The sequence below is a fragment of the Homalodisca vitripennis genome, chromosome 4, assembly GCF_021130785.1.
Source record: "Homalodisca vitripennis isolate AUS2020 chromosome 4, UT_GWSS_2.1, whole genome shotgun sequence".
In the NCBI taxonomy this organism is placed as follows: Eukaryota; Metazoa; Arthropoda; class Insecta; order Hemiptera; family Cicadellidae; genus Homalodisca; species Homalodisca vitripennis.
The window spans coordinates 195643743-195670780 of NC_060210.1; the positions used below are offsets into that span (position 1 = coordinate 195643743).

Below are 27038 nucleotides of genomic sequence, written 5' to 3' on the forward strand. Positions count from 1 at the left end.
GAGAACATAGCAAAAATAAATTTTAGCCCGTGTGGATTTTCTTTCTTATTTGTGTCTCAGACCGGTTTAAGAGTTAAAATAATCGTATATAGCCACCTCGTTTCCTATATTTTTCACTTGTAAATATTTCATTTCAAGGGAGATTACATTTGAACTATTCCTTGAATTTATTTGAATCTACGGTAACACTATTTATATACCTAGACTATATCTCAGAAGAATAGTTAGCATTACCAATACATTTTATTAAAAAAAAATGTTACATATGGAGTCTAGTGCATAACAACAAATAAATGTCACTTGAAAAAATGACAACATATATAATACTAGTAGTAGAAAATTAACAACAGTGTAACAATTATGGATTACAATAATACATAGTAACAAAAAATACATACTCATATTCAAATTCAGTACTGTATTATCAATATCTGTTAGATGTTTCATGAAAAGATACTAGATAGTTAGACGAATCTAGAAAAGTATTGCTCAGAGAACCTAGGTTTAACATTTAATTAGACCACAACTAGCTGAAAAATTAGGTACAGAAATTAACACCCACACTCTAATCACCCTGCTTATGAAAATCTGCTTGAAATTAAACATGGCAGTAATTCACCATCCTTACTGGAAAAACAAGAAAAAACCGTTGATTGTATAAAGTTTTAATAATATCCAAGATTATACACAAGTACTCTCATTATTCAAATTAACCAATCCTATTTTCATTAGCACGACACATTCAAGTATTTACAACTTTACATTACCCAAATATTAATAAAAAGGCCTTTAACGTAAGTATTCTGAGGGAAATGGAAACTCAAATAAAAAATACAGATATAGTAAAACAAACATATACTGATTGTACAATGTTTTCCCATATCTGTATTTATGTCATAATATACACCACTCTCACGAGTTGAGAAAATATGGCATAGAATTACATCAATCATCATCAATTGATGTAGCAGAATTATATGTTATAAATGATGCTTTAGAATCAATCAGAAGACAGAAATGCCTCTGCAGACAATGTGCAACATGCAAATGAAATAATAAGGAATGGCTTCTCGTTTTGTTAAATAAAAAATAATTACTCGTAAAAGGCCATAGCATTACAGTGACCGGACACATAAGTATCAAAGGAACTAAAGCTAACTTTAAAATTATTAATGTGGCTGTGCCGTATAAGCCAATAATCAGCTACGCGACTGTATGTAGTAGGCTGTGATTATACTCTACAATAGATTTCTTTTCCATTTAACCAATGCAAACATCTGAAGGTGTGAAGTTATTTGTCGATTGATTTACTAATAACTGAAACGTGGATTATTTAAGGTATTCAACAACATATTTATATATTCTCTAATATTGCAATTATTAATATTGTAACCCAGGCAGCATGAGCATTTCTAACTTGTTTTTAGAATATTCTTAACATCAGAAAGACCAGCAATCACTTGTATTGCTCCTGCAGAAGTTCAGCAGTTTTCACACGTTTTATATTGTTATACGAATTTAGATTTTAAATTTTATTAAAAGAAAATACGTGTTTCAGATTTGAAATCTAGCACACAATAAAGTGTCCTTGATTCAATTTTCAAATATTTCAAGTATATTTAACTTTATGAAAACAGGTTTGAAATTAAAAAAAAATACTGCTGGTATTCACTAGTATAATATATTGGGTAAACGTAGTATTAAAATATACTTAGTTGAAAGAGTGAATGTTGTTGGTTTAGAATTATTTGCTCGCGAAGTATTACTGATAGTTTATTTATGTGAATGAAGTTTTAAAGTTACAAAGTAAATATCTATTGTTATAACGTTTTAGGTATTTTTCTTAGAATAGAAAAACAAATATATTTTTAGAACGCAACTTACTCTACAGAACTTTGTTCTGAAACATGTTGTAAATGCTTTAAAATACATTATTGTATAAAGATATGTATAATTTAATTTTTTTTAAGTCTGGAATACATTATGCCCACTGATAAAGTTATTAAGATTTAGTATAAAAACAAACAATACATTTTAAACGCGATTATTGTCTAACGAACCAAATCTAAAATTATTTGGTTTATTGTCAGCTCAAAATTAATTTCCGATTTTCTTAATGTTATAATTTATATGCCTGCCTATTTCTTATTTTCTTAATTCCACTCAGTATCTTTTTTTAACAACATTTTATTTATTTACAATCTGTTCAATTTGAGAAGAACAATAAGTAAATTTAATATTGTATACAGAAACAACATTAACAATTAAATTTAAGTTATGCCTAGACGTTAACACTAACATAATTAATTCAAGAACCTAAAAGGTAGATTCAGGATAGCAGTTCGGTGGAGTCTGTACACATTTTTAGAATTATCAAGAATATTTACTGCAAGGTGGTTTGTTTATATGATCTTCTAATCTTAAAAGATAAATTCGACTGAGTTTGGTTATTTATTCTTTGACTGCTGGGATGTTAAAATCGTGATGTAACGTTTTATTGGATACATACCATGGCGATTTGCAATTTTTCTTATATAACAATTTTGATTGATACCGTTTGAAGTATCTCCAGATTTGAGTTGCTTGCTGTGCCCCATCACTACATACCATATATCCACACAGGTTTTAGAATAGTTTAATATAATAGTATCTTGTTCTTCAAACTGAGTTTTGATTTAGATCCGAGTAGCCAATTAATTTTATTTGTTTTTAATTTTATCTGTTGTCTCTTTGTCCAAATGTGGGATTTCCACGTAAGCCTTCTGTCTTAAGCGCATGCCCAGATAATTTACTTTAGTTACTTGGGGTAAATGAACGTCATTCAATGTCACTGGAGGGCAAGAATTTTGATTTAAGAAAAAAATATGATAAAATAGAGTAAAATTTAAAACTAATTGTAAAGACCAAAAACTAATAAGTTATCAAAGAATTATGTAGAAAATATGGTTTGCAATTCATAATTTTGGAATGGATTTATTCTTTTACTAATGGTATAAAAATATCACTGAAATTTACGGAAGGTTGGGAAGTACAATTATCTTTTAAAACTGTCATACATGCATTTTCAATTTTATTTCTTTTAGTCCAGAAAATCTAATTGATTTGAAGAATCAATTGAAGAAATGAATTTCTTCTTTTAGTAAAAGAAATTTACCTTTAAAATAATAGGTAAGAGGCTTATTGGTCTGTATGAGGTCAGTTGTGTGAGGGGCTTCCCTGGCTTTAGGATAATAATTATGAACTGGGCTTCATCAGGTTTTAAAATAGAGGAATGGATATCTTAGGCTGCTTAATCCTTTTAGTTACTTTCCATAACGAATTTCTGTAGCTTCGTTTGCTGAGAGAGACTGGGTATACTCTTCAAACCACTGGTTTTTAATATTAAAAATAATCTTTTCAGATGTTGAGCTGCCCTGTTGAAGTTTGCCTTATCATTTGGATTTCTACTGTTTTGCCATATTCTTCCGAATCTTCTTTTCTCAGTGATTATTTTCTTGATGTAGTTAGGGTAATATAACCCTATCTTGTCAAATTTTGAAACACGTAAGGGTGTAGCCGCTTTGGCAGAACATTGCAAACAATAAATAGTCTGTAGCATGTTCTAAATCCTCAACACTTTTCAACGAAATGTCCTAATTCAAATTTTCAATTATTGTACTCACGAATTACACCGACTTTATAGTTTTCTCTTCTGCTAGAGCTAGTTTTAGTTTTCAAGATGGGTGTGTCTCATTTACATGCTAGAAACCCGATAGAATACTTTTGACGCTAAATAAGTTTGAAAAGTTTTTAAATGCCTTGGACATCGGCGCTTGTTTAGTGTAATCTGGAAATCTGCCGATGATGTGAACGTCTGCCTGCAAGACCAAATTATTATAAACAACTGTTCTGTGTTTTTAATGTCGGTGATTGTCTGTATCTAGTTTTAGTATACTCGTAAACGAAAAATGATGCTAAGCAGAAGTTTAGACAATGCTCTCATTTGTTGGTGCTCCAACTCACATCCAGAGTGCCGGTGGCCAGCCGGCTAAGACGTTGGACCTTGAGTCTGAGTTAAAGATAGCGCAGGTTCGAATCCTGTCTGTGACCGTTGCTCTTTTTATCAGTACCATCGATCTCGTACTGTATCGACTCTCCCCCTTATTCTGTTTGATAAGATCCTCGCGCAGGCCAGTGAGCCATGAGGACGGACATAGTAAGACTTAAGGGGTGTCGGACAGGCCTATCTGTCCCATGCTATTTTGTTGATTTTTAGGAACACATTTATCTAAAACTATCTGACTTAGGATGCTGCAATCTTTTTTTATTTTAAAGTACATGTATTTAAGTGTTGTTTTAATGGAGGGTTTTTATTAAAGTATTAATTTATTTTTTTACAGATTTTAAAACTATTTTAAAAATTACGATAGAAAAAAATGATTTAAAAATTGTGCGAAAATATTAATATGAATGATTTTAATGATCTCTCTGTTTAAAATGTAAAGCTATAAAATAGAAACAAATTTAAAAAAAAAATCAAGATGATATCTTTTGTGGTTCTTGAGATATATGTTCCTAAATTAAAAAACACAAGTTTTCGGGTAATCGCATTTTAATATTTTTAAGAACTGATGTAAACAAAAAACTTACAATCAATGCATTCCAGCTCCATATGTTGGATTGTCTGGGTCCTCCATCTCTTCATAAGTGTCTTCTAGTCTCTTTTTAGCTAAGGCAAGCTGCTTACGGCACTTTTTTTCCATTTCGTGCATCGCTTTCTCTGCTTTTTTTACCCTTAGCTCATCCAGCGACTTCATTACCACAATGCATTGATTGCCTGGGAACATTCCTAGTTTCTCTAAAACTTCTAATCTAACTATGTTACCTTTATTAAAGGTGGCAATAGCTTTATATACACCAAATTGTAGGGTTTTCTTCATGACGAATGTTGTCTTTGGGATCTTTGTCCATACAACATTATTCAATGACTCGTTAGGATTTTGAGTTCCTTTGTGCAGGCATTTTCGTAGCAATTCTCGGTTTGACAAATCTATGAAAATGGGTTTAATTTCCTCCATTACTGCTAAAGGTAAGTGGGTGTGAGCAGCATGGTCATACATTGTATTTTCAGCTATCGCTCGCTGGTATTTACACCAACTTTCGTCACCGTTTGGACATAAACCGTCAAAATTGGCGCTGCATCACTCTACTAATATGCTTATAGAAAAAAAACTAATTGACAAAAATCTATAAATGTGGTATGAAAAGAAAGCTAAAATCACAAGCTTTAAAATTACATCAAAAACAAAAAAAAATATGTTTTTTGCGAAAATTCATTTCCGACCCCCCTTAAAAGGGGATAGGCTTTTCCTTAAAAAAAGAGAACACTGTTAGTGTTCTGTCAGTTGAAGCGTTGTAGCACCAACTATGGTCAGCTCAACGTGCCTCTTAGTGATCAGCACTAACATCCCTAATAGTGTAGTACCGTTATTATAGTACATACTATTTATAAAGTCTGGTTTTCTATAAATCAGAACAACCTTTCGGAAATACTTAATTTATTCCGAATTTTAAATTTCACTCAAAATTTAACAAAGTTTTACAAAATCTTGATTTGCTTTTCTTCAAAATTTCTCTAAATCGGTCAAATCTAATTTAGAGTCTGATCAAAATTAAAAAAAAGAAACTAAAAAGGTATACTTCACCAAAAAGGTTTAAATTAACAAAATAAAATACTAAGTTCTCTTCTCAAAATATCCAAAATCAAAATTACACAATGCTTGATGTAAACTTTAGGATCAAAATCTAATTTACAATACTTAAAAAGTTGAATTAATTATCAGGCTCTGTTATATGGCAAAATTTATAAAATTTTACACAACAGTATAAAACAAAAGATGTTAAACTAAACGCTGGTACGGGACTTACTACTTTGAAGAATATGGAGGCTAAAAAACTATTACGCACTAAAGGAAAAAAAAATAAAACTTGACTTAAGACACACCGTGTAAAAATTAACTCTATATCCCAAATGTATAGGAATAGAGGAAGTACTATCGCTTCTGAACTACACGTGTAGATGCTCTGCACTCGACTAGAAGACCCCCTCTCTCTTCAAACCAACCGCGACCGGCTCGGGAATCTATCACCGTTGACATCTCTAACAGCTGGATAGGTCAAACCAAGAAAATAATGTCCACGTACCACGTCTAGTTAACATAGAGCCTACTTCCTACCGCGTTTCAGTAGAATGATTATAACTACGGTACATATCTTTCCCTACCCCGAAGCTGAAATCACGATAGGAACCTAAACCATTAAAACTTTCATCCCAGTCTAAATACAATAGGTTCCCTCCACATTCACACTTTTAAATAACAATGTTTGGTACTTAGTACTACGTGGAGGCCGTGGTCCGTAGTCCAAGGGTAATGTGGTAGGGATTCCCGATGTCCAATAGGGGTCCAGATGTACGCGTTCTCCGTTGGGTAGCCATCGCGGAGGGATGTGATGGGCGAGGGGTTGAGGCGCAGCTTCCCCAATGACCAGGTGGCCGGTGAAGTCCCGCGGCCTTGGTGACCTTGTGGTTGACCGGCTCTGTTTCAATAGTACATCTACTACCTGCTCCTCCCTTCAGACGATCTAATAAAAATTTCAGCCCGCGAGGCATTCATTTTACATATAATTCCCTCCGTATAATTGTATGGCTGTCAGTCTTTCACGGTGTTCTTAATTATACGCCTGCGCCAGTGTCACGAATGTAAACCATTACCGGATTTTGTTATTTACAACACAATAAATTTATGGGGATTACAATGCCACAATTAATTATTTACACACAAAAAAATCCTCTAATAGTGATCAGAATAAATATTACCCTGACCTTCGATATTTGAAGGAACAGGGAAGAAATATCACTATAAATACATCTCATTTTATACCACAATATTACCTTGTCCTTCTCTATTTGAAGGAACAGGGAAAACAAAATATCATAATTTATCAGCGTATAAAGTTTATACACCATATATGCCATTCATTGTCCCTGAAAATTACATGGTTTATAACACTCCTATAACACACTTACACTGGCATTTTATTTCATGACTTCTCATTGATTAGCCATACAATTTTGCTGTAATAAAAACGTCGTCACATCACCCTTATTTTCCATTATTTATTTTTACTATTATAATAAAGTACTTAAGACGCTCATACTTAACTTGTTTTACGTTTTGGGCCAAATTAATACATAGATATATAATCAATACTCTTGGAGTTAATTTAGAAATAAATTATATTGTCAATTTTATTGTTATAGGCCCATCTTCTATTCCTTTTCGACAATATAATTTTTGCTGAAAATAAAACATACGGACCTGTGCGGTGGGCTAATGTGTATAAAGTTCTCATATTTCACATTTCGTATTTCAATTTTAATTGAGAAACATGCACCTTCTTCACTGACCTTTCGTCCTTTACATCCTGAACTATGAAGGTCACTTCTGTTAACTTGTATATAATTCTATAGGATACACAAAACCGGTTTGCCATATTTGCCTGAAATTTCTCCGCTTTATTACTCAGCCAGTGTGTCTTAACTAAGCTTCCAACTTTGAATGGGTGTTGACATTCCTTTCCACTATAGACTGCCCTCTTCCTGTTAGCTGAAATAGACCTTTTTAAATTTAACACTGTTCTTTGGAATCTATTCAAATTATCCGGCTTTGACTCATCACAGTCCAATAAATCATTAATGTTCCATCTATTGGTCAGTTCCACGTTAGGCCTATTTCCGAACATAATTTGATATGGTGAATTTTTAGTAGCTTCCGATGTCGCACAATTTATTGCTAATTGCAATTCAGTTAATTTGGTGTCCCACTTAGTTTTATCCGAATTAAAGTAAATTTTTAACATTTGTTTTACAGTCCTCAACTGACGTTCACTTTTGTTTCCCTGTGGTACAAATAGCGTTACAAATTGATGATTAATAACTCGGGCGAATAAATAGTTTTTTAGTTCGACACTCCTAAAACACTGTGCATTGTCCGACACTAGATTTTTGCAATATGCAAAATTTTCTAAAAACTTCACTTTCCAACACTTTTATTGTGGATTTACCTTTTGCGTCCTTTATTGCGCTTAAGGCTGCGCTCTACCACTCTGGTGAACGCTGATGCAAGGGTTTTGAATCTGCCTCATTGTAGGCTCATTTTTTGAGCGATTACAAACATATTGATGTCATTTAAGTAACTAAATATTTGCATACGTGCATTAGTTTTTGAAATTTAAATTTCGAGTCAACTTAAGCGGCACATCAGGTGGAAAGTTTAAAAAAAGGGTATTTTCAACGTTTCATAAAATAAAAACGTGAATTTTTATTAAAGAATCAAATACAGACATTCGTAGATTGGAATATAGTAAGAGTAAAACTGCAAACGGTTTATTAAAAAGTTCTGAAGTTAAGGTACAATAAGGCAGACATGAAAGGTCTGCAAGCGCTATTCAACGCTCTGTCAGGTGGCGCGCGTGGCGGCTACAGTCGGAAACTGTTGGCAACTCTCCCACCACTACCTGCTGGATATTTCCCCTCACACCCGCTTTCGCTAGGTTATAACGTGTGGCCTTTCAGTGTTGGTGTTCCTTCAATTTGTTGATTTATATTATCTATTCATACATTAATAATCAAGTTCCTATCTTGCACAAATGAAAAATTGTAGTCAATATTTTGTTTTTAAATAATAATGTAATATGAACAAGTATGTATAAAGTATGAACTACAATATTTTTATTTAACCGTCATCCGATCAGTGTGAAATTATAGGATCGCATAGGATCACAGGCGCCACTGAGCACACGGGCGGCGGTGTCAAAGGACCGCGCCGCGCCGGGTCTTTCCAACGCGCCACCGTTGCGCGCCCATGCTATGAATGATCGTGTCGTGTGGAAGCTCTCATATACATCTTCATATCACCGAAATAGTGTTGGCGAACTCTTTCCGTAACAATAAATTCGTAACGTGTAACAACTACCTCTACCTCCTGGGCACAATAAATTATTGATTAATGTCAATATTTACAAAAAATGAGTGACATATCTCATTATGAGGTATTTTGTTTAGTGCAATATTATAGTCTATAACTATAATAATAATAATAGGTTTTATTTGACTTAATGTATGATTGCTTCATTTGATTGTTAAACAAATCTCATTACATGAGCAGCTATTACCCATTACAAAATAAAGGAATTCAAATTTTAACATTTTAAATTAAAATTCCACTTTTAGCTTTTTACTACAAATGCATATTGCCAGAACTAGTTGACCCAAGATACCCTCGAGGGCTTCCTGTGAGAGACAGACTAGATGTTTTATAACTACAATTTTATGTTAGTATAATGCAATAGACGTGACAAGAGCAGCTGATAATTCACATGTATACCTATATTATCCCTCACAGTCATGGAGACTAGTGGTACGTGTTAAAAAACAAACTACACAATTAAATATGACAGATAGGTCCATATGTGTTATTAGTTTCAATGCAACAATATTTTTGCGTAATGAGGGTAATAGAAATTGTATTTTTATAACTAAAATGAGTTGTTTCCAAAATTTGAAGAAAGATGTTAGAGACATTTAATTCATTTTGCATCTAATCCAGTATACAGGGTGAGTGGCTCTTGGTGTGACAAAAGTTTTTGTGTTGTAATGCAATGTAAACGTGATACAATGGTGGTTATAAAAAAGTCTAACTCCAAAAATTAGGTCTGAAATGAATTATTTTCAGTCTTTCTAAAAAAACCCGTGTTTTTGTACGTAAATCTGATATTTCTCAGCAAAGTATGTGAGCAAACTACATCATTTTTAGATTCTCCGATAAATTTTCAGTTTGAAAAAGTTATCGGTTCAAACGGTAAGAAAAGAAAATCAAGCTTCAGATCGATTCAAATGGCAAAGTTGCTAAGTTTAAGAAAAACTGAAATATAATTAAACCCCATCTTTTCACCAAACCCTGTACACAAGAATGTGTCGAGTCATATTAAAAACTTTGCCATTTAATAGGATTTAAAATGGTATGCCATATGACCATAGTTAAGTATTCTGTTATCTACTTTTATCGGTTTGAATATTAAAAACACGCAAGCTACAAAAAGATTAAAATAATTTAATAACAACTGTACTTAATTGTTATCTTTAATAAAATGCCTCATAAAACAAGGAATTGAAGATTACAAAAAAGTAAAGCAGTTAAAAATAATTGTGTGGATGCTAGTTACGGATTAATGGTCACATCCTTTATCAATGTTTTAATTCCTTATCTTATCACTTTCACCAGTATTGTACATTCATTCCTTATCTTGTTTTGTAAGACCAGTGTCCACATGAATTACTTCTACCTCCAATAAACTATTTTTCTGCTCAATTTAGTCAAGTGTAGGCTGCCATGGAGTTCACTACTGGATAATACGCTGATATGCACTTTATTTACGGGTTTTGTGATGGAAATGCGCATTGAACTCCATGACAGATTTACGTACAAAAACACGAATTTTTTAGAAAAACTGAAAATAATTCATTTTAGACCTAATTTTTGGAGTTAGGCTTTTTTATAACCACCATTTTATCACATTTACATTGCATTATAACCCAAAAACTTTTCTCACACCAAGAGCCATTTATCCTGTATATAATCAGGTAAATTTTTATCGTATACAATTTGCTAAGTAAAAACTGTAATTGGTCTCATGTTGGTATTGTGATATTTTGCTGGATTGTAATTTTAATGTCTTGTTGTGACTTTGTTTTTGTTGCTGAGTTTTGTTATGTTACTATTGTTCAATTCTGTAAAGTTTATTGTTGTTACAAAGTTATAATTGCATTCTAATTTGGCAGACGCACAGAGAGTGACATGTAGCTGTGTGTATTAAGTCGTAAATATATGAACTAAGCTCATAAAATATGTAATTTTTTAATATACTGTTGCTGGTAGCGTGTTTAGTTAGTTTTAAAAATATTATGTGATCTGATAATTTTAAAAAAAATGAAAGAATGATTATTTTTACAAGAAAATGTGTGGGTTTACATTATGTATCAAAGAATTAATAAATTTATGTTAGTTTTATTTATAACATTTAAATTTTCTATGGTTTTCATAACAATTCCTGCCTTGCCCAGTTTTCCACGTATTCCAGATCGGTAGACACTCTGACCTGACAATATCACTAGAACGATTACGTTTCTGTTCGTTTTCAAATATTTCAGTAGACCGAATTTAAAATAACAAAAATAAAGTATATTTTACTAAAACGTTTTATTGCATGATAATAAAAGTATGTTGTACCAACGAGTAACGGTAGGAAAAGTACCGGTTACAGTTTCATACTGATTTAGCCGATCTCCACACTACGTGGCGCGAGTGCGTTGTTACGAGCCAAAAGCATTTTTTTTTTCAGGAAATAACTGAGATGCTCCGTAGTCCCGATACTGCGATCTCTGTCCTGTGGTACATCGCAGTCTTAACAAATCTAAAACATGTACTGTAATAAAAGTGAAAGTGTCATGTAATATATTCACATGTAATATTTGAAGGAACCCACTCTCAGTCTGATTGTTTCTATAATATTTTACGTATCATGTTTTGCCTAAATTATACTACAATATTTTATATATGTTTAGCGATAGTTTTCATGTGTATCTTTGTGTCCATTTACTGTCAGTATATATAGGGGCAGACTAATGTGAATAAAGCATAGTATGCTTTATTCGCATGTGGCGTGGGTAAAAGTGGCTGAAGAGTGAAAGACCTAATAGCCCATCCCTGTTAAAAACGAAGCTGTGCGCTCCCGCGCGTGTGTGAGTCGGACGTCGAGCACCTGGCTCGGGTCCCCCACTCGGCAAATGTCGGAGGCGCTCGGTAAGTTCCGATCCCTTCTACAGCAACTACTCATTGCCCTCCCTACAACCGATTTTGCCAGCGCTCCAAGCGGATTTTTGAAACATCGTACTGCGATTTCTGGCCTGTGGTAGAGCGCACCCTTAAAACTACAATTTTTGAATAGTTGTCAAGTACAATCAGGATGTTATTATTTCCATTACCAGACCTGGTTAATGGGCCAAAAATGTCTATATACAAGTTATCCATAGGCCTAGCTGATACTCCAGAAATTAGTTTGCCACGATAAACCTTACCGGTTTTCGCTAACGCACAAGCTTCACACTTTTTTACTTTGTCTTTTATCAGCCCTGCTAGATCCGCATGATAAAATAAATCGCATATCTTTCTGGTTGTTTTTAATATCCCATAGTGGCCCCGATTTCCGATTTATGATAATATTTAAACACCATATCTACTAAATGTTCTGGTAGACATATCTTTGGCTTACTAGTAGGCTTACTTTTATACATTAAACTCCCTTACACAAGAAATTTTTTTTCGAGTTAGTACCACCTTTTATACTATTATAAATATTTCGTATTACACTGTCCTGGTTTTGATGAACCTTAAAGTCCGTATAAGCTAGTGGAAAATTACCTATGCTATTTACTAATACATTATTTACATTTTCTTCCTTAATTGCTACTCTTATGCTATTGTATATTACACTATCATTTTGTATACCGTACTGGTATTCTTCAATTTCCTCCACACTTTCCATTTTATCTCTACATTCGAATTATCTAGATAAATAATCTGCCACCGCATTGTCTTTCGATTTAACATGCTTAATTTTAAACGGTATGCTCAAAATTGTAGCTGCCCACCTACCTAACTTTCCCAGTTTCCTGAAATTACCTAGTCCCCACGATAGTGCACTATTGTCCGTTATTAGCGTAAAAGGTCTTACTTCTAGGTAACTGCGGAATTTGTTTATTGCGCATACCACTGCCAGTGCTTCCTTTTGGTACACAGTCAAGTTTCTTTGTTCTGACTCATTAAATTTTTTTGAATAATAAGCCACTGGTTTATTCTCACCTTCTATTTCCTGCATTAAACAACTTCCTGCCGCCTTGTCACTCGCATCCGTACATAGGATAAATGGCTTATTATAATCTGGAATTATTAACACCGGTGGTGTACTTACACTTTCCTTTAAGCTGTTGAAGCTCTCCTGGCACTCCTGAGTCCACTCAAATTTCCTATTCTTTTTTCTTAATTCGTTCAAGCATGCTGCCTTGTCTGCATAATTTGGTATGAACTTTGAGAAATAACTCACCGCTCCAATAAATCTACTTACGCTTTGTTAGAGATGTAGCCTCGAAAAGTGTTTTATAATAAATAACATAATATGAATAAACTTTTAACACTTTTAAACTTTTATTTTTCTTATACGATGTACATGTCGGAATCATTGATTCCATCTTCAGGTACAAAATGAGGTTAAGTTAATTATAAAAATAAATAATTAAAATCAATTTGTCATGTGTTTTTTACTACCTTGGTGGCTAAATTTGTTGTATTTAATTTTATGTGAGATCATGATGGCCGAAGTTCTATCCGGGTCGACTCTTATCTGGTCCTTAGAGATTAGGTGACCTAAAAACTTAATCTCTTTACATGCAAAGCTCACCTTATTCGGGTTAACTGTAAGTCCATGTTTGGCCAGCCTCTCCACAACATCTCTAATATGTTCTATATGTTCTGGTAAACTTTTACTAAATATTATTATATCATCTACATAATTTAAAGCATACTGAAATTTTACACCCTGCACCACTTTATTTAATAATCGGCTCATTGTTCCACTTCCCACGTGTAACCCATACGGCACACGGTTGAATTCGTATGATTCGAAAGGTGTAACAAAACCAGTTAAATGCTTGCTTTTTTCCGTAAGTTTTAATTGATAAAACGAATTACTCAAATCCAAGTTTGAAAAATAAGTACATCCCTGTAGGTAGTGGTATGATTCATATACATCTCCAATTGGATGTTCCACTCTCTTCAACTTACTGTTTAATTTTGAATAATTAATTACCATCCTTGATTTATCACTTCCGGGTTTGGTTACTAAAAATGCGGGACTAGCATAATTTGACACACTTGGTCTAATTATATTCTGTGCCAACAGTTCATCCAAAATTTTTCTTAATTCTTGCAGCTTGGGGGAGGGATAGCGGATACGGCTTCAATCTTACTGGCTCGGGATCGTTGACTTCTAGGTCAATTTCGAAGTCAATAGCTTGCCCTATTTTATTGGAAAAAACTTGTGGGAATTCATTAATAATTTTTAAAATACCCTCCTTTGCCTTATTGCACCCTACAACAATACTCTGGTTCACATTATTTGTAAGGTTTGTATTATTTTGAAATAACTCAATTGTAACTTCAGGTTTAAACTTAAACCAACACAAATCCTGATTTAAATCCACAACCATACCAGTTCTTTTTATAAAATTCGAACCCAGAATTATTGGCCAAGACAAATTTTTCGTGACAAGAAATTGTACCTTCCAAGAAAAACATGTTATCTTTATTTCTAAAACACATTTACCCAGGATCGATATTTCGTTATTATCTGCCGATAAACATTTAATATCAGTATGGTCAAGGACACTGGCCAGTCCTTTCTTTACTAATGACTCATAAACAGTTTCACTTATCAGGTTCACTCCGCTTCCCGTGTCTAATAATACATTATGATATGTACCCTTACCGACAAACATTTTTACAACAGGCAGGGTTATTGCGGCTTGGGTACGACCGGCCCTTTTTACATTCATACAGTAGGTTCTCATATTTTTTCTTATCTCTTGCCCTCATTTGTTCTTGACCTCTACTATAACTATAATTATTTTTAATTTTAGTAGGACGTGTCCGGAGAGATTCCACTCTCAGACTACCTTCATGAAATTCTCCCCTATTTACAAGTTTTTTTGAGACCGCAGATTTTTCGAATCTAGGTATCTGTGCTCTCTGAATATATTTAACACAATCTCTAGCAATATGTCCCGGTTAATTACAAATGAAACATTTTACTATTGGCTTTTTTTTACCATCATTGCATTGTTTACATTCGAGTTTGCGGTTAAGTTTATATTACTGTTCTGAACAAAGTCCGATTTGCAAACTTTACGTTCCTCGCATACCTTCACTTCTTCATAGGCCACGTTCTGCTCATAAATACATAAATTGTCAAGGTCGGCAAAATTTTTGGGATTTGTACAAAATACTAGTCTGGCCCTTACTATAGGCGAGATACCTAATTTTAACAATTCAGTTAGTTTGGCCTCAGAATAATCACATAATAACAATTTCGCATTTTGTTTTTCATTTAAAATATAACTGCTCAGTTTTTCATCAGGTTTTTGTGATCTAGTGACTAAATCCCTCTTCAAGGCTTCTCTATGACCAAACGGAACAAAATAATCTAATAGCCCTTTGTGTACTTCACTAAAATTACTAGCATTTACCTTAAATTGAAGCGTTTTATTGTAGAGTGGACCAGTGACATATCCAAGACTCATATTTATGATCTCACTATCACTTAAGCTGGTTTCACCCTTAATTTTTTAACATTATTTCAATGTAACTCAATAATTTTGAAACATTTAGTCCGTCTAGTAGGTTTAAACATCTTTTTAAATCGCTCTAGGGGATTTGGCAATTTTGCAAAACTCCCTTCTACACAACATTTCCCCTGGGGAAGACTCAAACCTAAAATATCCTCATTTCTAGTCTGAACCACGGGCTTACTCATCTCTTCAACCTCCTCCTCCTCCTCCAGGCTTGTATTTAAAAGGCTACTTTCGAAATTAACTATCTCCTCCTCGCTTACGCCAAGTTTTCATAATTTTGCTTTAATTTCGTTCAAACCGTCCTTAAGTTTTGGAATTAAGGTTTAAGACGCTCCTTCCCACTTATACAGCTTACACAACACATCAACTCTCATAGTGAGATGTTTGTGCTTACATACTAGTCTCAAATACTCGCCTGTCGATTTTTCCTCGGACAAGTTCCTATCTTGACAAATAATGCCCCCAAATCAACTTTTGTTTCCTTTAATGCAATGCTAGTTTCTATACGCCCTTTCAGGTTACTAGTATTGGCCCTGATATTTAATTTCAAAAGGGACCTCATCATTTTTCTAAGATTCTGGACGGTGTCGCTTTCAGAAGCATTTCCGCCATTAAAATTTATTTCAAATATTAATTCCTTTTTGAGCAACAGATCCACATGCGCTAGCTCCATTTTTATTTTTAATAGAATTTACTTAAAATAAATTAAATATTCACAATACTGTTCTTAAGTCTTACACACTACACAAGATTATGCAGGTTTAAACACAATTTTCAAGTTTATACAAGATTATGCACACTTGCAGGTATCCGACAAGTTTATACAAGTTTAAAAGTTTTTTCCTGTAAATAACCTGTTGTACAAGTGTTTAAGCTCAAAAGAAAGAGCAGATTGGCGCAAATTATGTACCGTTATTATATTACATATTATTTATAAAGCCTGGAGCTAATTTTCTATAAATCAGAACAACCTTTCGGAAATACTTCATTTATTCTGAATTTCAAATTTCACTCAAAATTTAACAAAGTTTTATAAAATCTTGATTTGCTTTTCTTCAAAATTTCTCTAAATCGGTCAAATCTAATTTAGAGTCTGATCAAAATTAAAAAAATGAAACTAAAAAGGTATACTTCACCAAAAAGGTTTAAATTAACAAAATAAAATAAAAAGTTCTCTTCTCAAAATATTCAAAACCAAAATTACACAATGCTTGATGTAAACTTTAGTATCAAAATCTAATTTAAAATACTTAAAAAGTTGAATTGATTATCAGGCTCTGTTATATGGCAAAATTTATAAAATTTTACACAACAGTATAAAACAAAAGATGTTGAACTAAACGCTGGTACGGGACTTACTACTTTGAAGACTATGGAGGCTGAAAAACTATTACGCACTAAAGGAAAAAAAAAATTAAACTTGACTTAAGACACACCGGGTAAAAATTAACTCTATATCCCAAATGTATAGGAATAGAGGAAGTACTATCGCTTCTGAACTACACGTGTAGATGCTCTGCACTCGACTAGAAGACCCCCTCTCTCTTCAAACCAACCGCGACCGGCTCAGGAATCTATCACCGTTGACATCTCTAACAGCTGGATAGGTCAAACCAACAAAATAATATCCACGTACCGCGACTAGTTAACATAGAGCCTACTTCCTACCGCGTTTCAGTAGAATGATTATAACTACGGTACAGTGTAGTGTAGAATCTAGTTTCTGGTGCTCGTTCTTGCAGCAACAACAACAATTGATCAGGTAATTCTAGTATCTAAAATACAGAATAATAGGCTACTGTACATGAGACACGTCGAATAAAAAATTTAAATTTTTGCATTTTGGATCGAAGATCACTGGCATTTTTATATTATGAAATACCAATAGATAGCCATGATATATAATTTACTTGATACAAGTTTATACCATTGAAATTAAGCTTTTTCCCCAGATTCTAATAAGTAAATTGCAAAGTTAATTATAAGCTAAATGACATTTGTAAGTTTAGAATATAGTAGCTAGTTAGTTGAAAATCTGTCTTTATTTACAGCTTTTACTGTTGTAATTCTCGAGGCTTTCACGGTAACATGATTAAACATATATTTGTTGTAGTTGACAACCGCGTCAAAAAATCTCTGAACAATCTTGAATGTTCCGGCCTCGCTGTCCTTAGAACCATATTCAGTCAGCAAATTTAAAGTAGACTTTTGGTTAGTTATTTGTTAATTGGATGGCTCTTAACGGTGTGGTCAAAATATTTTGAGGTTTTAATTTGACTAGCAAGTTTTCTTTGAATTTCAAACTGCTGTTATTAATTGTTTATCAGAAAAGTGAATAACTATTATGTTCCAAATAACGATCAGAGAGACTCCTGTCAGAAGATGTATGTAATTTTTTCTTATCTGTAATGTTAATAATCTGACAATTTCACTCTGTGACGGGGTTGTTCATTGATAATCTGTGTCTCTAAACTTGTCCTTCGTAATCCATATTTATTCGCTTGTTACAGTTATTAACCATGCCTGGTCGGTATTCTGTAGTTAAATATCCAGGCACGCAATTTCATTTATGGTGAATGCCCCGAACCTCCCATTAGGTGTGTAGGTAGGCAATATTCCTACACAAATATGGACCCCCCAAATAGAGTTCTAGATTCACCCTTTGACTATACGGCCCCCAAACTCTAATTAAAATGTTGTGTCGCTCTTAAAGCTTCAAAGGTTGCCGACCCCTGGTTAGATGAGTTCATTGGCCAGTTTTAAGTAATAAAATGTTTTAAGGTGGCGGCCACTTTATGGTAGTTTTAAATCCTTTAATCTCCAATGCTTTCAAACTGGACTATTTCTGTATACAGACCAAAAATGACAAATGCTTTTAAAATAATAACATTAAGCGACTTTTATTCTTATATTGCAATATGTCAGATAATATCTCATAAGGTACCAAGATAGTCAGGTACCAAGATAGATTGACGATGTTGTTGAATTGGCATCAAAGTTTTATAGTGACTTGAAAAGCACCTCGGCAACATTTGGTGTAGACTCGATTGAAAGGCTTATTCCTCATGTGTCTCTTCTCTTCTCAAAACTGAATAACAGTTGCAAGGTGAATAAAGAACTCAATCAGGACAAGTGTTCTTCGGGAGCATCTCGAAAACATTGAAAACAAATTTTCAGGATTAAACAACAGTTTCAAAGAAAAGGCTGAGGAGTACGAGCTAGAAGACGAAGCCAGTGAGAAGATATCTCGCCTTACTCAACATCTGAATGAGATCAGGGAAGAAAATAGGCAAATGAAAGCATCTCACAGGGAAACTGAAAAGATGGATATCGAGCGGCTGAAGCTGGAGCATGAAGAGAATGTGACTGCTTTGCATGCTGAGGGCAGATGTCTTCGACGACCATCGAGGTGATGGAAGCTGATCTGGAGACCCTGCGACTGGAAGTCGGGAGCATGTCGGCGCGAGAGAAGCAGAGCCAGGAAGCGGCTGACATCTACACAGAGCTGTCCCTGGCCGCCCTGAATAGCGACGAGCCGCGCACTGTAGCCACCACTGCCGTGGCATCTTCCGCTTTGCTGCCAGCGTCCACCTCTGCCCCTGCTGTGGCATCTCCCACCTTGCTGCCGGTGTCTGCCCCCGCCCCTGCCACTCCTCAGACTCAGCCGGGGGGTAACTTTGATGGGGATCTGAAAAAGGTCCTGCTCATTGGTGACTCTCACCTGCGCTATGCCAACAGGCCATGTATTGAAAGAGGTGCGATCGTGGATTGTTGCCCAAAGAACTGAAAATGTTAAAAGTAGACTATTGAACTATGTTAATGTAGTGTATATCCATGTGGGTTGTAATAATCTTAGGATAGGGCACAGGGGGGTCCAGGCTACAATGGAGGGCACGGAAAGAGAGAGGCTCTTCATAGTATGGCGGGTCTGCTGTACACTGCCAGAACAATTTTTCAAAATTCAAAAATTGTGTTGAACAGCATCCCAATTCGGAGAGATATTGGCAATAGAGCACTCCGCGGCTTCAACTCCCAGTTGGATCTGATGTGCAACAACTTCGGAGTTGAATTCGTGGAGGTTAACAATTGTGTTGGTAGGAGAGACCTTGCCCGAGACGGTACCCATCTGAACCGGGGAGGTGCCTCACGGCTTGGATCACTGATATTGGACTTGGTTTCGCAGTACCTGGCTCAATTAGCGCCGACCTCTCCCCCTCAGAAAGCCACAACTGTCGCTCCGATCCCTGAAACCGGCGAGAGTTCTGGGACCGGGGCTGTCGGCGGCTGCCCGGATGACCTCGGTCATCCTGGTGTCGTGGACATGTCGCGGCTCTCGGGAAACTTGCACGTGAGGGGGGAAGCAACGAACTCAGAGTCGCGCACCTAAACATGAGATCGCTGAATACGGGGTTTTCAGAGATGGGCTCGGTTGTGTGCGGTTTTGATTTTGATGTTTTTGGAGTGACAGAAACATGGCTGCAACCAGCAACTCCATCTGTTAACTATTCACTGCCTGGTTATCAGATGTTGCGCTGTGACCGAAACTCCAATGCAAATGATGCCGATGGGGAGGAAGGAGGCGGTGGTGTAGCTATCTGCATAAAAGACGGCATTCAATTTGAACAGCACTCCTTCGTGAATCAGCCTGACCCTGGCATAGAAGCGATTTGTGTCGTTTTGAAATTGAGGGGAGAGAGGCTCGGGCTGTGTGTGGCTTATAGGCCGCCCATTGTTAGGCATACCTGTCTCGCTTCTTTGTTTCACTCTCTGTTCGTGGATCTTGCGATCGAAGTGAGGGGTGTGATATGTTTAGGAGATATGAATGTTGATCTCATGTCAAAAACAAGCAACGTATCTCGATATTACAGCCGACTCTTGAAAGAATCCAATAAATCACAGATTGTCAATGAGCCCACCAGAGTGACAACAACCTCAGCCACATTGTTAGACCACATCATTGTGGACAGGTCGGTTGAGGTCAATAGGAACGGCATCGTGGATGTCTCGAATATTAAGGATCATAGGGGTGTAAGCATTACAGATCACAAGTTAACCTATTGCATTGTTGGAGTTACAAAGAACAAAATAGAACACAAATGTATTAAATATAGAGATTTTAGCAGCTTTGACCCAGAAAAAGTTGTAAGCGAGATAGCGGCTTGTGACTGGGATGATATATTGAACGAACAAGACGTTGATATTGTGGAGGCATAGATAACAATAATAATATTAGGAAAGTACATGACAAAAATGCCCCTGTAGTATGTAAGAAAGTGTCCAAGAAAAAAGCCCCATGGCGAAACGATGAGATCCGAAAGATGACGTAGGTTAAAAATAAGTTGCAAAATAGATATTGGAAGTACAGGCATATAGATGACTGGGAGAGGTACAAAGAAATAAGAAACCGACTGAATAATATGATCAGAATGGCAAAAAAGAGATTTTTTGATAAGCTTTCCTCTTCAAAAAATCAAAAGGAGTTCTGGACATGCCTTAAGAAAAATAATATTGTAGAAACAAGGGTTTGCTCGAACATTCCACCTGAACTTAAAGCGCATGAGATCAATGAATAATTTATAAACATGGAAGCTGGCCCGAAGATTGATAAAATCGTATGGGAATTCTTTGCAACCAATGGCCGAGAGTAAATCAAAGATAAACTTAAGTTTTACGCTGTCAGTAAAAGAGACGTTATTTTGGCAATGAATGAAATTAAATCTAAAGCTGTGGACAGCGATGAAATTTCGATTGACATGATCAAGTCAGTGAGCCCGTACGCAGTCAAAGCCATTACACACCTGGTAAACGTTTCCCTGGTTGGCAGCGTGTTTCCAAAGTCATGGAAAACAAGTATTGTTCGGCCAATACCAAAAGGGCAAGCTGACAATCAGGTAGACCAGCTAAGGCCAATTTCAATACTCCCAGCCATGTCTAAGATACTGGAAAAGATTGCCATTCGACAAATAGACAGTTTTATGAAAACATCGGATATTTTGCCGAAGCTGCAATCGGGCTTCAGGCGCAATCATAGTACTCGTACATGTACAGCCCTGACAAATATTTTCAATGATATGATTGACGCCAAAGACATGGATAAATATAACTCCATGGTTATGTTGGATTATTCTAAGGCTTTTGATTCAATGGACCATGAGATGCTTTTAGCGAAGATGAGCTATTATGGCTTTGACTTGAGCGTAGTCAATTGGATAAGGTCATGCTTAGACTCCAGGCTGCAGGTGACGCGTTTAAGGAGTGAAACGTCAACTCCGCTTGTGAAGTATCGAGGCATTCCTCAAGGTAGTTGCCTAGGGCCTATTCTGTTCAATATGTACACAGCCGATATGCCAAGCTGTGTGCAAAATTGCACAGTTCATGTGTATGCTGACGACTCGCAGCCGCACTTGTCTAATGAGCCATCGCAGATGGTGTCAGCCTTTGATATGATCAGTGTCGACATTGAATAAATATTGGGGTGGTCAATGGCGAATGGGCTGAAACTAAACATAGGCAAGTGCACTGTGTTGCATACGGCGCCACACAACATTGTGCAGTCCCTCAGTGAAAGAGGAGTGATGGTGAGGCTCGATGGTCACTTCCGATGGTCAAAGTTTGGCTGAATTTGATAGGGCGAGGACTCTTGGCGTTGTGCTAGACAACGGCCTCACGTTCTCTGACCATGTCACGCATGCCTGTCAACGAGCACTCGGTAGACTGAGGGGACTCTACAGATTTAGATATCTTCTGCCTGAGTCTGCGAAACTACGTATCACGCAGTCACTAGTACTGTCCGTTTTCGCCTACTGTTTCCCAGCCTAAGGGAATAGCATTTCTGGGGAATACATGCATCGCACTCAAAAGTTGCAAAACTCTGCAATCCGTTTCATTTTTAATTTGAAACGATTTGAGCATGTCTCTCCTTACAGAGATGCCGCTGGGATGATGTCGGTAGAGACCGTCTGCAGGGCCATGACGTGCTGCATGGTCCACAAGGCTCTTGTTAATCAGGAGCCTCAGTACCTCAGTGAGAAGCTGTCATTTTGAGATGAGGTCTCTCAGCGCAGAACCCACCATGGGAATCTTCTTCACTTTCCCAAAGTTAGGCTGGAGTTGGGAAGGAGGAGCTTCTCTTATTTCGGCCCGAAGTTGTACAACAACCTCCCACCAAACGTAAAACAATGTTCAATAGCTACATTTAAGAATAAGATGAGGCAGAATTTGCTTAATGTATAGATTTTCTTTATTTATTTGTATTTTATTTTCATGTGAATGTTGTATGTGACGATAGTTGTTCTGAAAAGCAGTTGTTCTGTATGTAACTGAGAAACGCTTGATGAAAATAAAGACAACATTATTATTATAGCTACAATTTAAAGTCAGCAAAGAAATGATTATATCTCAGTTATCGTAAAGCAATACCAGAAAAGGTGTTCAGAAGTAATTTACAACAATGTTTGTTCTTGCGTGGATTGTGATATCTCTCAAGGTGTTCATATAGTGACAGTACACAATTTTGAGTAATAATGAGTAACATGTAAAAATATTGCTGAACACTATCAATGCCGCAATTTATTACCGATTAAAAAGTTAACCTGGTAAAAATGTAGTACTTATAAATTGCTAGAAACGGTAGCTTTATACAAGAATAGGTTTCATTGATCCAACAAAAGATGATTGAGATTCTAAATATTTAAGAGTGTTACGAGTAGGATCACGACAACCTTGAAAGCTACCGTCCCATCAATGTTCTGCAAACTAAGTCTCAACTAATAATGTATCTTCAGTTCGACGTTTTGAGATGCCAGGCACAATGACATCCAACTAAGCCAGAAGGGATGTTTATTTTCATTTGCTGGTTTTTTTCTTAAAAGAATACCAGAAGTTGCTTCGATCTGCGAGTTTTACTGGTTTGTGTCGGAGCGGTTAGCAGATGAGATCGTACGTAGTCTTCATGGCTAGTAAATATTGTGTTTACCGAAATTATAAAAAGAAATATATTTTTATGCTTCATTTCGTTTTGTAGAAGTGTTTTGAGAACTTTTTCCAATAACGGCGAAACACGAAAAAGTTTGAAATTGATGTATATCGTTGTCTGAAGGATTTGAAATAAGTCATTATTGGATGGATCTGAGAAAGTTGGAGACATTGATGGTGGCTGGTACTTGAAGATTTTATACTTTTCTGTGACTTTTATTTGATTCAAGTTATTGAAACTAAAAAAACTAAATGAGACTTATTTTTTTATTTTTGGATTGTTGTTAAAACTTAAAGGAAGTCGCTGAGCCGAATTTCTGTTGTACTTTGTTTCTACTGCTGTATTTTCCTGTGGAGGTTGTATTTTATCCACTTTAATTTTAAGTTTATTGTTTGCTAAAATTGTATTACTGAAGCTTTCACTTTGACGTCAGCTTGAAGCGGAATGTATTGCAATTTACAACTATTAGATTGATTTGAGTAAATATACCCGAACAGTGGAAACAGACAAGTTTAAGTTTGTTTTAAATCAAGCAATTGTAATCCAACATTTATATTTTTTATACATTAAATTATCAGTAGTTTAAATTCGGAGAACATATTTTTCTAAACTTGATTACACTAAACAAAACAACCGTCTAGTAGATAAATAGTAGTTATACAAACGCTAGACTACGAGACAAAGAGGCTGACCATAAGTTACCATTTCACTGAAAGAGTAGGTGTTATGGTGTTATTAGGGTTGGCTGAATTAGATTTAACCTTAATTTTCTTGTCTGGTGGTTGGTTTTAAGCAAATCAAGCTAATAAAAAAGTAATGAGAGTCAAAAATGTTTCTATAATATAAAGAAACCTCTTTTGATAACGTCTTACTTTTACACCCACCTAAACTATAGTAGATGACGATTGATTTATTTCCTAACGAAAATTAGTATTTATCGATCTCACGAAAAACTAGATCCTGTAACCTTTTAACTGACATTTTTTATTTGTTTCCTAACGAAAATTAGTATTTATCGATATCACGAAAACTAGATCCTGTAACCTTTTAACTGACATTTGTTATTTGTTTCAGACTTTTCAGAAGTTTAAATATCAGTGTGAACTCTTCAGTCAAGTTCACAGATACTACAACAATTTGAAATGGAAAAAAAAGTTATATATAAATGGACAGCTTTTGTCTTGTGGTGTTCATGTATTGTTGTGCTCGGAGCGTTCATAGCTCTTATGACCCCGAGGTTCTGTATGTTGAGAATCTGCACAAGAAAGGCTTATGATATCGAAAGGCGAATGGTCATTTCCGAAGACAAATGTCAAAACTTTGATAGGTTTATTTGTGGAAATTCAGAAAAATATTGGGAACTCAACACGAGCGTCAATTTTTATTCCATTTATAAACTAAAGACTCATACATACTATCAAGGAATTCTTGGATTGGAGCCGCCTTTACTGCCAGATGCACAGGCAACTGAGACAAAATACAGGTCAGAAACAAGTATTAGCTTCCTATATAAACACTGCATGAATTCCTCGATTGATCAAGAAGGTTCGTATGAGATTGGAAATGGAAAGTTGAAAATGTCTTTAAGAGTGGTACCTGGACTCATAGGTTTAAACACAGATTACAATGGTGGGTTAAAGATTGCAGAATTTGAACATATATCTAGGAACCTCGGATTTAACGGACAATCTCTCTTTGCGTTTGACGTTTCTACTCACCAAGGAAACCCAAACGAGGTTGCGATATTTGTCGGACCACCTGTGTATTCAGACTTTGAGGTTGATGATATTTTAAAAATGACAAAACACACTGACCTGTATAACAATATATATGCATTTGTATTAAAACTTAGTACTGGACTCGAGTTATTAGAGATGGAACACTTGCGTAATACATTGGTGAAATTTGAACAGAAAATAGGAGGTGCTGTAAAAAGCTTTTCTACAGAAAACGATGGTTATGAAGTGTTGAGTTTAGAAGCTTTTGAATTAATAACGCCATCAATTCAATGGAGATATTACTTTAAGAAAACGCTACTACCAGGCACAAAAATCCCGACACATGTATTTGTGTCAAGTAAGAATTACTTTTATAAACTAGAAGAGATATTGAAAAACACAGATGATTATACTGTAATGTGGTTTATGTTTCTAAAAAACTGCTTGGGTGTAGTAATTACGTCAGGTATTACAGGCAGTACAAAAGCCAATGTCTTTGCTGAATATTTAGATATGGCTAGTTCAACTTTTAACGTGGAAATAATTGCTTTTAAGAAAAGACATGAATTTTGTGACAAATTAGTTAAAAAATATTTTAAAGGAGCAATTAGTTCACTTCTGATTGATAAACTCGGTGTTGACAACGGTGGTACACAAATCCTACATACAATCGCAAGAAAAATTAAAGAAGCAGCTATTATAAGAGTTAAAAATATTTCGTGGATGGATTTATCAACAAAACAAATCACTATACAAAAATTGAAGTCACTAAAATATACCCTGTCGGTACCTGAGGTCGTCTTTGAAGAGCTTTCGAGTTCGCACCGCCGAGAAGATTATCATAAAAATTATTGTTTTGGGAGATTCAACTATCAAAAATCAATATTTAACGCCAACAGAGTATTGTTAAAGAAAAATCTTCTCTTGTTACAACAAAAACCTTCAGGATATGATGTAGACTACAAAAGTTATATGTCTGGGGTGAATTACAACAAACTTACTAACGAGCTTATTGTCCCTACTTCTATTTTGCAATATCCTCTATTTAACTATGAATTTCCTTTTAGTGTTAACTTTGCAGGAATTGGAATTGCAATAGGACGAGAGATCGTAAATGCTTTCTTCTACAATACAGAGACAATCGATGCATTTAACAGCTCGATGCACCACTGGTGGTCTAATACCACTTTAAATAATTTCAACAATAAAATGTTAGAGTGCAATCAGTATCTGAGTAATATTACAAAATTTAATCCTCTTAAACACGATACTGAACTGATAAATACGTTATATTCGGAATTAAATAGCTTGCAATTAACTTTTCAAGCCTACAAAAACTACTTGGAAGAGAGTAATATACCATACCCTGATGAAACGTTTGAAGATCTAGATTTCTCTGAAGACCAATTGTTTTTTGTCTCTTTTGCCAATTCATATTGCTACTCAACTCATAGTCGTGCTTTAAAAACAGTCAATGGCTATGTTGAAAATTTGAGTATCATTAAACTCATGATGACGCAGAAAATTTTTCGAAAAGCATTTCGTTGCAAAAACAAATCTAGTAAACAAATCAAACAGTTGATTGGCAAGTGTTTTTCTTTGTAGGTTTACTTGTTTTATTAAACATTTTATGTATTGTTTGACATTTAATAAACTCATTAAGAAATACAACATTTAAATTAAATTAAATATTTTAAGTTTTTGTAATTATTTGTTCTTTTTTGCTACTTTATTCAGTTTGTTAAAATAACAATTTTCACATCATGTGTCTAAAGATTGATTGTTATCATGTTAATGTTATCTAGTAATTTCCAAATAAAAACTTTGTAATTTTAAAATGTTA

At 35.1% G+C, this 27038-nt stretch overlaps 1 protein-coding gene across 1 annotated transcript; it reads left to right on the forward strand.

The window, feature by feature from the left end:
* Positions 1 to 1268: 1268 nt before the first annotated feature.
* On the forward strand, positions 1269 to 27038 carry LOC124360849 (neprilysin-like). The gene is made up of 2 exons (XM_046814798.1): positions 1269 to 1338; positions 24552 to 27038. Exon 2 carries the CDS (start codon positions 24620 to 24622, stop codon positions 26798 to 26800), a length of 2181 nt encoding a protein of 726 aa, XP_046670754.1. The 5' UTR covers positions 1269 to 1338; positions 24552 to 24619; the 3' UTR covers positions 26801 to 27038.

What these genes read in the sequence shown, in the direction of transcription:
- LOC124360849 (XM_046814798.1), top strand. Translation starts at nt 24,620, where the DNA reads ATGGAAAAAAAAGTTATATATAAATGGACAGCTTTTGTCTTGTGGTGT.